This window comes from Gymnoscopelus braueri (assembly GCF_963280865.1).
Source record: "Gymnoscopelus braueri genome assembly, chromosome: 21".
NCBI lineage: Eukaryota > Metazoa > Chordata > Actinopteri > Myctophiformes > Myctophidae > Gymnoscopelus > Gymnoscopelus braueri.
In genome coordinates this window covers 45208408-45220907 of record NC_137623.1, presented here as the reverse complement: position 1 = coordinate 45220907, position 12500 = coordinate 45208408, and the positions used below count along the sequence as shown (strand labels likewise).

General features: G+C 42.5%; 1 protein-coding gene across 1 annotated transcript in view; it reads left to right on the top strand.

The window, feature by feature from the left end:
- Nucleotides 1-12500, top strand: part of dnah5l (dynein, axonemal, heavy chain 5 like) — a gene marked incomplete at its 5' end in the record, with an annotated part of 132302 nt that overhangs the window by 96109 nt on the left and 23693 nt on the right. The window contains 19 exon segments of the mRNA XM_080417549.1: nucleotides 657-833; nucleotides 1188-1277; nucleotides 1773-1907; nucleotides 1995-2093; nucleotides 2540-2707; nucleotides 4016-4121; nucleotides 4555-4655; nucleotides 6096-6188; nucleotides 6716-6952; nucleotides 7524-7589; nucleotides 7793-7933; nucleotides 8298-8429; nucleotides 8550-8660; nucleotides 9313-9467; nucleotides 10355-10476; nucleotides 11012-11241; nucleotides 11475-11633; nucleotides 12071-12227; nucleotides 12381-12500. The exon segment at nucleotides 12381-12500 is cut by the window's right edge and continues 26 nt beyond it. Of these exon segments, the coding sequence (XP_080273675.1) occupies nucleotides 657-833; nucleotides 1188-1277; nucleotides 1773-1907; nucleotides 1995-2093; nucleotides 2540-2707; nucleotides 4016-4121; nucleotides 4555-4655; nucleotides 6096-6188; nucleotides 6716-6952; nucleotides 7524-7589; nucleotides 7793-7933; nucleotides 8298-8429; nucleotides 8550-8660; nucleotides 9313-9467; nucleotides 10355-10476; nucleotides 11012-11241; nucleotides 11475-11633; nucleotides 12071-12227; nucleotides 12381-12500 (2599 nt within the window).

Genomic DNA, 12500 nt, shown 5'->3' with positions numbered 1-12500 from the left:
ATTAATATGTATTTAGCCGTGGAGTGGACCCCCAACTGAAAATATTTAGTGCTAGAGACAGGATCTGTGATTAAAAATGTTTTTCAGATCTACAAGCTCACAGCGTGTTGCTTGTAGGTCAGCCAATTTCAAATAGCCGATGTACAGTATGATTAAAGTGGTTCAACAGATTTGGATACTATAGTCATTTTGCTGGGGACCCCCTGTGTGTGTGTGATCATGTGACCTAGTCGCTTCTTTTGGGCTTTTTTTTGTAGACATGTCTACTTGTTTCTCTCACAAAATCTGGCAACACTGGGCTCCACGTTTGTGGAATAACCGTCCACTGGAAATGAGACTGGCTACCTCAGTTGCCTACGTTTAAAACTGTTATAAAAAAGAAGGAAGGAAGAAGTTTTCTATAAAGGCTTTTAACTAGAGGAATGGGCAGCTAGTTTTTGCTTTCCTTCTGATTATTTATTTATTTTTCTTTCTTTTTTCTTTAATTTGTTGTTTTTATGTCTGTGAAGCACTTTGTGAACTTGTATTGAAAAGTGGTGTACAAATAAAGTTTATTATGAAGTTTATTATACAACTACTACTGTAACTGTTACAGATGTGTGTGAGGCAACCCCAAACCTAGTAACCTTATAAACAGATGGTGGGTCTGCTTCCAGGTGGTGTTTGAGCCCCACAACATCGACAACGCCTCCCCGGCCACGGTGTCTCGCAACGGCATGGTGTTCATGAGCTCCTCTGTGCTGGGATGGAAACCCATCCTACAGGCCTGGCTGCTGACGCTGCCCACGAGCCAGGCACACGCACTGACAGACTGCTTCAACTGCTGCTACCAGGTAAGAAGAGAGGAGAGGAGAATTGCTTAATGCAGTGGTTCTCAAAGTGGGGTCCAGGGACCCCCAGGGGTGCTTGGGTGGTTCCAGCGGGTCCAGAGGAAAAAAATGTTAATTTAACATTCAAATCATTTTGACCACTTCAACCCCATATAGCCGATAAAAAAAAAGACAAAGTCATCTTGAATCTTGAATCTCGTTTTAAATAAACATGCTTCGAAAATGCACGCCCATCTGACCACTATTCGGGTGCCGTGTAGATGGGTGGGCAAACACTTGCGAGATTCTCAAGTGGGCCCTGGATCCAGAAAAGAAAAGGAACCACTGGGCTCAATGGTACACTGATGTCTCTTCCAGGACCTGTTGAATTTCGTGTCCACTGCTGTGTCTCCTAAGATGCACGTCCTGGAGTGTATGTACATCAAACAGACCATTGACCTGCTACAGGTATATTATTCTTTGACTGTTTCAACGCAAAAGGTAAATGCATACCAGGTTATGATATAACCCAAAATGTCTTGATCATTCCCATTAAGGTTTCATGAAAACTCACGCTTCCATTCTCCAGTTATTTAGCTGACAGTCATATGGATAAACAGACTAATTGAATGGGGGGGGGGGGGGGGCATTACAATACCATTAATAGACAGGAGTCATAGAGTACAGTAGATTTCAGGAGAGTGTACAGCAGAATACAGTAGATTACAGCATCAACACAAATTTCAATATTTAGTTTGGGAATAATTCACTTTGTGTAAATCTATATTTAATAGTAAAATAGATATAGATTATCACCCATCAATGCTTGTAATCAAACCCCAGGACTGGCTGCCGTTGGTGTTCATCTATGTCGATGATGATGATGATGATGATGATGTTGAAGATTATGATTATTTTTATAGTATTATTTGTATTTTTATTTGTATTATTGTGTGCATTCAGGGCCTGTTGCCTGGGTCAGAGGAGAGGCAGGGTTGTCATGGAGACGTGGGTCGTCTTTTCGTCCTGGCGCTCATGTGGTCTCTGGGAGCGCTGCTGGAGCTGGAGGACAGAGACAAGATGGAGGCCGTTTTAAAGGTATATACACTTAATCCTGCTTTTTAGGATACAAATGGATAACATTGCTTTAACATTGTGCTCATGTTGCATTCATGTTATTTAAAGGGCTGCTCAACGCTGGACTTGCCTCAGGCTGAGGATGGACAAACTGTCTTTGAGTTCACCGTCAACGAGCAGGGATCCTGGGAGCACTGGTCCAACAGGGTACGAATAATTATGTCAAAGAATTATGTAAGTGCCACCATTTTTGGTACTTTTTAAAATTTCATTCATCTATTTATAATGATACAGGAAGCGGTGGTTAGGATAAAGGATAATTCCTTTTAACAGGACGTTCATGAAAGTCCTTGCGGGCTTGTTTCCAATGAGGGCCTGTGAGCAATTAGGGGTTAAGAGTCTTGCTCAGGGACAAATTTCATTTCATCGACACATATGCTGGCGTGGCCTGGAATCGTACCTGGGGCAACCAGGGCCTCTGGCTCCCTAGGCGGGCTCAATAACCACTCAGCTATGGCCACCCCTATGTTATGTAACATAACTGTTTATGTAACAGAACCTGCTGGCAGATCCCAGCTGCAACAAAGGGAGGAAAGAAATCTCACCTGGAATTCCGGCCTTTGGCCATTTGCCGTCACTGTTTTTCGTTGCAGGTCCCAGACTACATGTACCCCAGAGACCAGGTCCCAGACTACTCCTCCATCCTGGTCCCCAACGTGGACAACGTGCGGACGGACTTCCTCATCCACACCATCGTGAAGCAGGGGAAGGCCGTTCTGCTGATCGGAGAACAGGGGACGGCGAAAACGGTCATGATCAACGTGAGTGAAAGGAATACAGGGAAAAGATGGAGATGGAGAAAGAGAGGCAGTTCTACATTAGTTGTTGAATGTTGCGTTGACACTTTTAACAGCCATCAGACTGTACAATGTAGGAGATCTCCCTCCTTTTGTATTCAGAAATCCTGTACTGTTCATCCAATTGTGGAACAGATGTAACAACTGTTGTTGTTGAGTTACCAGTGGTGGAATAAGTACTCAGATATTTTACTTAAGTAAAAGTAGCAATACCACAATATAAAAATACTCTGTTACAAGTAAAAAGCCTGTGTTCAAAATGTTACTTGAGTAAAAGTACAAAAGTATTGGCATCAAAATATACTTAATTAAAAGTAAAAGTACTAAAATGTTTGAACATAGCAGATCTACAAGCTCACAACGCGTCGCCATGCGACGCGTTGTGAGGTTGTAGATCTGCTATTTTCAAAATAGGGCTGAAGTGGTTAATGTATGTTTTATAATATAATCATTTATATCTGCAAAGTAACTAGTAACTAAAGTTTTCAAATAATTGTAGTGGAGTAAAAGTACAATATTTGCCTCTGAGATGTAGTTGAGTAGAAGTAAAAGTATAGAAAATTGGTAATAGTAAATAGTAAAAATACCTAAAAATTGTACTTAAGTACAGTACTTGAGTAAATGTACTTACTTTACACCACTGGGAGTTACACACGTGAGCAACTGGAATGTGTGTGAGTTTGATGTTTGTGGTTGTTTGTGGTTAGGAGTGTATACAGGTATGTGTACGGTTGTGAAGGTGTTTAGTGTATTGTTGAGTATTGTTTTTTTATATTGTTTCGTACATTTTATTTTATTCATGCTGCTGTAACACCTTCATTTCCCTTCGGATATAAATAAGGTGTATCTCTCCTCCTCTCATCACACTACACGTTGTGCCAAATCTGCCAATGTAAGCTGAACGTTGTTGTATAAAATGTGGCAATACAATAATAGGCTCTATGCACAGCAGCCATATTGGACAGACATTGGGCCTCTTCCTTACTTCCTTCACAGGTCTTACCAATGATACTAATGAAGGCTTTGATCCATTCTGGTCAAACAGAGTCAGGGTGCTGATACTGTGCATGTTGTCTCACTGGAAACACTCTGCTACACCATGTGGTGTGGTCGTGATTGGTACAATTGGTAAGACCTTTGACAATAAGGAAGAGGCCCAATTTATTTCCAATATACAGTATGGCTGCTGTCACTAGAGTCTATATTGGCCTACATTAGGTTAATGTAAATGCTAATGCAGGTGTAATCCTAAACGCACCTGCCTGTCCCCAGGGCTACACCAGTAAGTTTAACCCAGAGGTCCACCTCACTAAGAGGGTCAACTTCTCCTCAGCCACCCTGCCCTGCATGTTCCAGAGAACCGTAGAGAGCTACATAGGTGAAACTTCTTGTAACCTACGTCCCAACCCATCTCTAAAGTCCTCTCATATCCTTTTATCTTTCCTGTCTCATCTCAACTTATTTCATGCTGTCTCATCTGATCTTATATAGGGCTATCTATTACTTTTTAAATTAATCAAATAATCGACAAGTGTATATTTTTTATATTATGATTTTTGTTTATGCTGTATATCAATGAATCAATCAACCACTTCTGTATTATTTTATACTTAATTGTCACACAGTGGTGTTGTGCAAAAATAGTGAAGATAGCAGACGTTTTGAAACTTTTCGACTATGATGACATGCACACAATAGGGATTGATTATTAATCAATTATTTACTTCATTAAATGATCAATTACCAATATTTTTTTAATAAATGTCATCTAATCTCTGTTTGGTTGTGTTTGGTTGTGTTCAATGTTCCAGACAAGAGGATGGGTTCTACCTACGGTCCACCAGCTGGACGTAAGATGACCGTGTTTATTGATGACATCAACATGCCTGTTATTAATGAGTGGGGAGACCAGGTAAGACACACTCCATGTTTGTTAGATCTGCCTTTCTCCTATTTTGCTCCTTCTTCAACTTTTATTTATTTTTGGGTTATGTTTGGCTTATTTTCTTACATTGATACTGATATTTATATCTGAATAATTTATTAAGAAAAGGACATTTTCAAGAATCAAGACGGTTTTATTTGTCACTAACTTTTATGTTGATGGGACTGCTGATTCTCTCAAATATCCAATGACATTTGTCCCTCTCTCTCAAATGAAATGTGTCCCTCTCTCTCACATATCCAATGACATTTGTCCCTCTCTCTCAAATATCCAATGACATTTGTCCCTCTCTCTCAAATATCCAATGACATTTGTCCCTCTCTCTCAAATATCTAATGACATTGATTTGTCCCTCTCTCTCTCTCTCTCTCTCTCTCTCTCTCTCTCTCTCTCTCTCTCTCTCTCTCTCTCTCTCTCTCTCTCTCTCTCTCTCTCTCTCTCTCTCTCACTCTCTCTCAAATAACCCCTCTCTCTCTCTCTCTCTCTCTCTCTCTCTCTCTCTCTCTCTCAGATATCCAGTGAGCTGTTTCCCTCTCTCTCAGATAACCAATGACATGTGTTCCCTCTCTCTCAGATAACCAATGACATGTGTTCCCTCTCTCTCAGATAACCAATGACATGTGTTCCCTCTCTCTCAGATAACCAATGACATGTGTTCCCTCTCTCTCAGATAACCAATGACATGTGTTCCCTCTCTCTCAGATAACCATTGAGCTGTGTTCCCTCTCTCTCAGATAACCAATGACATGTGTTCCCTCTCTCTCAGATAACCAATGACATGTGTTCCCTCTCTCTCAGATAACCAATGACATGTGTTCCCTCTCTCTCAGATAACCAATGACATGTGTGTTCTCTCTCTCTCAGATAACCAATGACATGTGTTCCCTCTCTCTCAGATAACCAGTGAGCTGTGTTCCCTCTCTCTCAGATAACCAATGAGCTGTGTTCCCTCTCTCCCAGATAACCAATGACATGTGTTCCCTCTCTCCCAGATAACCAATGACATGTGTTCCCTCTCTCTCAGATAACCAATGAGCTGTTCCCTCTCTCCCAGATAACCAATGACATGTGTTCCCTCTCTCCCAGATAACCAATGAGCTGTTCCCTCTCTCTCAGATAAGACAATGACATGTGTTCCCTCTCTCCCAGATAACCAATGACATGTGTTCCCTCTCTCTCAGATAACCATTGAGCTGTGTTCCCTCTCTCTCAGATAACCAATGAGCTGTTCCCTCTCTCCCAGATAACCAATGACATGTGTTCCCTCTCTCCCAGATAACCAATGAGCTGTTCCCTCTCTCTCAGATAACCATTGAGCTGTGTTCCCTCTCTCTCTCAGATAACCAATGAGCTGTGTTCCCTCTCTCTCAGATAACCAATGCGATGTGTTCCCTCTCTCTCTCTCAGATAACCAATGAGATTGTGCGTCAGCTGATGGAACAGGGAGGGTTCTATAGCTTGGATCGTCCAGGGGAGTTCACCACAGTGGTGGACATACAGGTAAAGATGGACTCACTTTTAGAACTGGAATATTGGTCACCATGGGAGCTGCCCAGTACAACCACAGTCTTCCGTTGAAGGGGTGGGTGATGGCTCATTTAAGTATGCAACAATTTGATCTCGTCATTCCCTCCACATGGCACTTTTCACCTCTGATTGAAGCTTGTGTGTTCACTTTGTAGAGATATTACGTCTTCAGGCGCTGTCGACAAGCCACCTTCCATTTCAGACAGTCATTTTCAAAGCTCAGTGTGCAACGATTGATTGATTGTTTTGTTAACTGAAATAAAACATTTAAACATTTACAAAAAAGAAGAAAAAAGCAATAACTAACCGAAACTGTATTGTGTGTTTACTAACCAAAACTAACTAAAGTCATTGAGAAAATGTTGGGTGGCTTGTTGAATCTCGCCCCTGACCACCTCATATTACAATTAAAATATATAAAGAACTAAATAAAATTAGCAAACCATCTTTAAAAGTTGATGTATAGCAAACTTGTGATTGCGAATATGCTTTCTTAACAGTTGGTGGCAGCGATGATCCACCCAGGAGGGGGGCGGAACGACATTCCCCAGAGACTGAAGAGGCAGTTCTCCATCTTCAACTGCACCCTGCCCTCCAACTCCTCCATCGACAAGATCTTCCGTACCCTGGCCCAGGGATACTTCTGCCCAGAGAGAGGCTTCTCTCCTGGGGTGTGTGATCTAGCCGCAGCCCTGGTACCAACCACCAGGCGAGTCTGGCAAGCTATCAAGGCCAAGGTACTGTATATTGATTGATTACTTGATTGATTGAATTCTTCAGTTATGCAATAATGCTAAAAGGATATCACAAAAAGCCCTGAGGGCTTGTTTCCATTGTGGTCCTGTCCACATCTGTACAATATTACACATAACAGTTGATTGAAAATGAGAAACATCTGTCCCGAGTTGACTTCAGACATAGAACTACTCTACATATGAACAGAGCAACTACCTTTAAACACATTGCTGCTGTGCTGCTTTTTTTGTTTCCAAAATCTTTACATACATTACATTTTCTTTCACACTTTGTTTTTAAATTGTTTTTATTTCAACACTTGCTTTGGCAATGTAAACATATGTTTTATCATGCCAATAAAGCTCCTTTGAATTGAATTGAATGGAATGGAATTGAAACAGATGATTGTTTGAATAAGTATCAGAGATCATGAAAGTTATAGGAAATACAGATGACAAGTTCCTCTTAAGCAAATTCATGTTAATATCACTTCTAATGTCTTTCTCCTTTCACCCTTTCACCCCCCCCCCCCCCCTCTGTCTTTCTCTCTCTCTCTCTCTCTCTCTCTCATAGATGTTACCGTCTCCAGCTAAGTTCCACTACATTTTCAACCTCAGAGACCTGAGTCGTATCTGGCAGGTATGAATAATAATATTAATGACCTTTAATAGCTAATCTGCTGTCTGCTCTCTTAATGGTTGTACTGGCTATTCTGACTGTGAGTGTGTGTGTGTGTGTGTGTGTGTGTGTGTGTGTGTGTGTGTGTGTGTGTGTGTGTGTGTGTGTGTGTGTGTGTGTGTGTGTGTGTGTGTGTGTGTGTGTGTGTGTGTGTGTGCGTGCAGGGTATTCTGACCGTCACATCAGAGGTGTGTGTGAATCGGGAGGTTCTGTCAGGTCTGTTCCATCATGAGTGTAAGAGAGTCATCGCTGATCGCTTCACGGACGACACGGACACACACACATTCACTGCCATGCTGGAGAAGGTACGTGTGTAGTCATGACGTGGTGTGAGTGTGTGTGTGTGTGCGCACGCTTGTGAATGTCTATGTTTTACTGTATAAGTGTAGGTACAGTAGGTGGCCAGTGACTTTGACCAGTTTCACTTTCAAAACCTTTGCATCATGCATGTCACACAACAGAATGCGGCACACAACACCAATGGTTTTGATAATGTGGATTTGTGGATAGGACTCTATATGAACAAACTTCTCACTCGCACTCTGCTTGTGTGACATGCATGATGCAAAGGTTTTGAAAGTGAAACTGGTCAAAGTCACTGGCCACCTACTGCACAGTATGTGCGTGAGACATCAACATGTTTATACATACAGTACACCCTCTCTCCAGATCACAGCAGAGGATCATGGTCCATCTCTGACTGAGCACGCTCAGTGGAACAGTTATTTTGTTGACTTCCTGGCTGCGGTTCCCGAGGCGACAGGGGCGGAGCCTGATGATGCAGAGCTGGAAGCTCCCAAGGTCCCAATAATAATATCTATCTACTGTATCTTATCTATCTATTTATCCATCTATCTATCCATCCATCCATCCATCATGATCCATCCATCTTATTGTTGTCCTCTGTACTTTGAGTGACAGGTGTATGAGCCAGTCACGTCGCTGGATTCTCTGTCGGCGCGTCTGTCAGAGTTTCAACAACAGTATAATGAAGCTGTGAGGGGCGGAGCCATGGACCTGGTTTTCTTTAAGGTACAGCAGTCAGTCCAAATCAATCGTGTTGATTGATCGATCAGTTTATGTGACAGGACCATGAAGGTGGATAGGAGGTTCCTGACGTCACCACCAGGTGTTGTGGTTTCCTTTTGGTCTCAGATCTTAGTGGTGACACAGTTAATTTCGTCGACTAAAACTATGACGAAAAATGTTTGTCGACTACCTTCTTTCACTGACGAAAACTAAATAAAAAAACTAAGCTATGATGACTAAAACGCTGACTAAATACATTGACAATTTTTTGTCAACAAAAAAAAAGTTGACTTTAGGGAGGGACTAGTGGGGAAAAGATCCAGTAGAACTAAGACAAAAAATGCTATGCATGGCTGTGAGTGGGTCACGGACAACAATTTCGGAGGCAGTGTGTAAACATGATTGACACAACATTAGGTCGAATTCATTGTTTTATGTGCGACGAATTTCGGGCGAAAAATACCGAGCTCCTTTTCTTGGTTCTGGTGAATGATATTTTCCTTCTAATGCGTGATGGGCCGGGTTTTTTTAATTCATTTTTTCACGTTTTTGAAGCCCGAGTAGTTGTTAAAACAACCCCAGCAGTGATTTAAAGTGAAATACCCCTTTAAAGTGTGAGCTGAACTGAATCAAATGGTGTCCTGTCCAATACCAGGACGCCATGACACACCTGATGAGAATCTCCCGGATCCTGCGTACGCCTCAGGGAAACGCCCTGCTGGTGGGAGTGGGGGGTTCTGGGAAACGGAGTCTGACAACGCTGGCTTCATTCATCGCTGGATACCAGACCTTCCAGATCACACTGACCAGGTATGCGCAAGCACTTATGCACACACACACACACACACACACACACACACACACACACACACACACACACACACACACACACACACACACACACACACACACACACACACACACACACACACACACACACACACACACACACAATTCAATTCAATTCAATTCAAAGGGCTTTATTGGCATGAGAAAACATACGTTTACATTGCCAAAGCAGAAAGCACAATACAACAATACAGCAATACAATCAAAACAAAAAATATGTACATTTGAAAGTCAGAATCTTCAATAGATCAATTTCTATGTACCAAGATCACTGGGTGCAGGTATAGTGCCGGAATATACATAATGATTAGTCTTTAGGGTGGTTGTGTTCCGTTTTGATATCCTTTTCCTATCACAGCAACTCACAAATCTTGCTGCTGTGTTTGCACATTGTTGTACTTCGCCCAGCAGATATGGGAGTTTTTTGTCATTGGTCATGTTTTCAAAATCTCCTTGTGTGGTTGTAATCTGTGGGAAGTATGTGTCTCTGATGTCTTGGTACAATGGACAGACGGTTAGGAAGTGTAGCTCGGTTTCCACTTCATTTTGTGTGCACACACCATGCTTTGTTAGTCGTAGATTGGCTTTTTCAGTGCCCGACACCAGTGCACAACTAAGTATAAAAAAGTCATAACATTGACTTAAACACCATTTTCTTCTTGTTGAAATTGGTTCTCACAATGTCTATGTCTCAAATTCTACTGTACTTGTGCAGACTTTCGAACCTCACAAGTACAGTAATACAACTGTACTTGTACAACTACACACTACACAACTGTGTGTGTGCGTGTGCGTGTGTGTGTATGTGTATGTGTGTGTCTATGTCTATGTGTGTGTTTGTGTGTCAGGACGTACAACAGCAGTAACCTGTTGGAGGACCTGAGGAGTCTGTATCGTCAGACGGGACAGCAGGGCAGAGGAGTCACCTTCCTGTTCACTGACAACCACATCAAAGAGGAGGCTTTCCTAGGTACCTGTCTGTCTGTCTGTCTGTCTGTCTGTCTGTCTGTCTGTCTGTCTGTCTGTCTGTCTGTCTGTCTGTCTGTCTGTCTGTCAGTTCAATTCATTTAAATCCATTAGGCTTTATTGGCATGAGAAAACATACATTTACATCGCCAAACCAAGTTAAAACAATCCAAAACAATGTAGGAAATGTATGTGATTGTGTAATCTGTCTGTCTGTCTGTCTGTCTGTCTGTCAGTTTCTCTATATTGACTTTGATACAACTAAGGATTTGATATAATTGGTTCTATACAATAAACATATGAGCTATGCTGGGCATGTCATGAAAGGCGAACATTCTCCAAAGATATTTGGCGAAAATGTTAAAGGTCACAAGGCATTGTGAGCTTGTGGATAGCTATTTTTGCTATTTGACAAAAAAAAAAAAAAAAGTGGTTACACAATACATACCACACATTTCCTCTCCTCTCCTCTCCTCTCCTCTCCTCTCCTCTCCTCTCCTCTCCTCTCCTCTCCTCTCCTCTCCTCTCCTCTCCTCTAGAGTACATGAACAACGTGTTGTCTAGTGGTGAAGTGTCCAACCTGTTTGCTCGGGATGAGATCGATGACATCACTCAGGAACTCATCCCCGTCATGAAGCGACAGCACCCCCGCCGGCCCCCCACCCCCGAGAACCTCTACGACTACTTCCTGTCCCGCGTCCGTAGCAACCTGCACGTTGTCCTGTGCTTTTCGCCGGTCGGGGACAAGTTCCGTACCAGAGCCTTGAAGGTGAGGTGATGCTCCTTGTTGTCTTATTAGTGCAGCAGATTAATGACATAATCGTTCACTTTGTGATACAAGGATGACATTTTGCACAAATATTCTCTAAGGGCCATGGAAAAATCCAAGATGGTGACCGTGTTTTAGTCTCCCAACCAAGCCCCCAGAACCCAGAGGTTGCATTGAACACTATGCTGTACTTGTGTTATGATATGCTGTGTTATGCTTTGCTATGGTTCTAGTTTCCAGGGTTGATATCTGGCTGTACGGTGGACTGGTTCCAGCGCTGGCCTCGTGACGCTCTAGTGGCTGTATCGCATCACTTCCTGTCTCAGTACCAGGACCTCCGCTGCTCACAGGAAGTGAAGCAGAGTGTTGTGGTTACCATGGGAGTGTTCCAGGTCATTGATATTTATTTATTTCCGCTAATTGTGGGTGCTTGTTAGCACACTTGGAAAGTACAACATAAAACAAACTAACAGCAGAAGAAACACAAGAAAGAAAGAATTGTTGTTTCATGGTTGAAAAAGATTTTGGGAGTTGTTACAATTAGAAAAAGATTCGGGTGAGGGTTAAGACATTTAGAGGTATAGGTTTAGGTGTTATAAATATAGGGTAAAGCTTGATTATACAGTACACAGTTTTGCGCTGCTGTCATGCACCGAAAAATAGCCAATCTATGAGCTTGTATCTGCAATTTGTCAGCTTTAGGCGTATGGTAAAAAATGGCAAAAAGTTGTGAAAATTACATTCATAAAATTGGCGTCCTAAAATGTTGAGTAGCCTATAGTAATGCAATCCTGTGTGTGTGTGTGTGTGTGTGTGTGTGTGTACACAGGACCTGGTAGCAGAGACGTGCACGCAGTATTTTGAGCGTTTTCGGCGTCAGACGTACGTGACGCCCAAGTCCTTCCTGTCTTTCATCAGTGGCTACAAGGTCATCTATACTGACAAGATCACCCAGGTCAACCTACTGGCTGAACGCATGAAGACAGGTACCTGTCTGTCTGTCTGTATGTCTGTCTGTCTGTCTGTCTGTCTGTCTGTCTGTCTGTCTGTCTGTCTGTCTGTCCTCACATACTGCAACAACACCAGGTGAACTGTGTGTGCTTGTGCGTGCGTGTGCGTGTGTGCGTGTGTGCGCATAGGTCTGTCTAAGCTGATGGAGGCAGAGCAGTCAGTGAACCAACTCTCTAAAGAGCTGGTGGTCAAAGAACAGGAGCTCTCTGTTGCCTCCCAGAGGGCAGACGAGGTACTGCAGGAAGTCA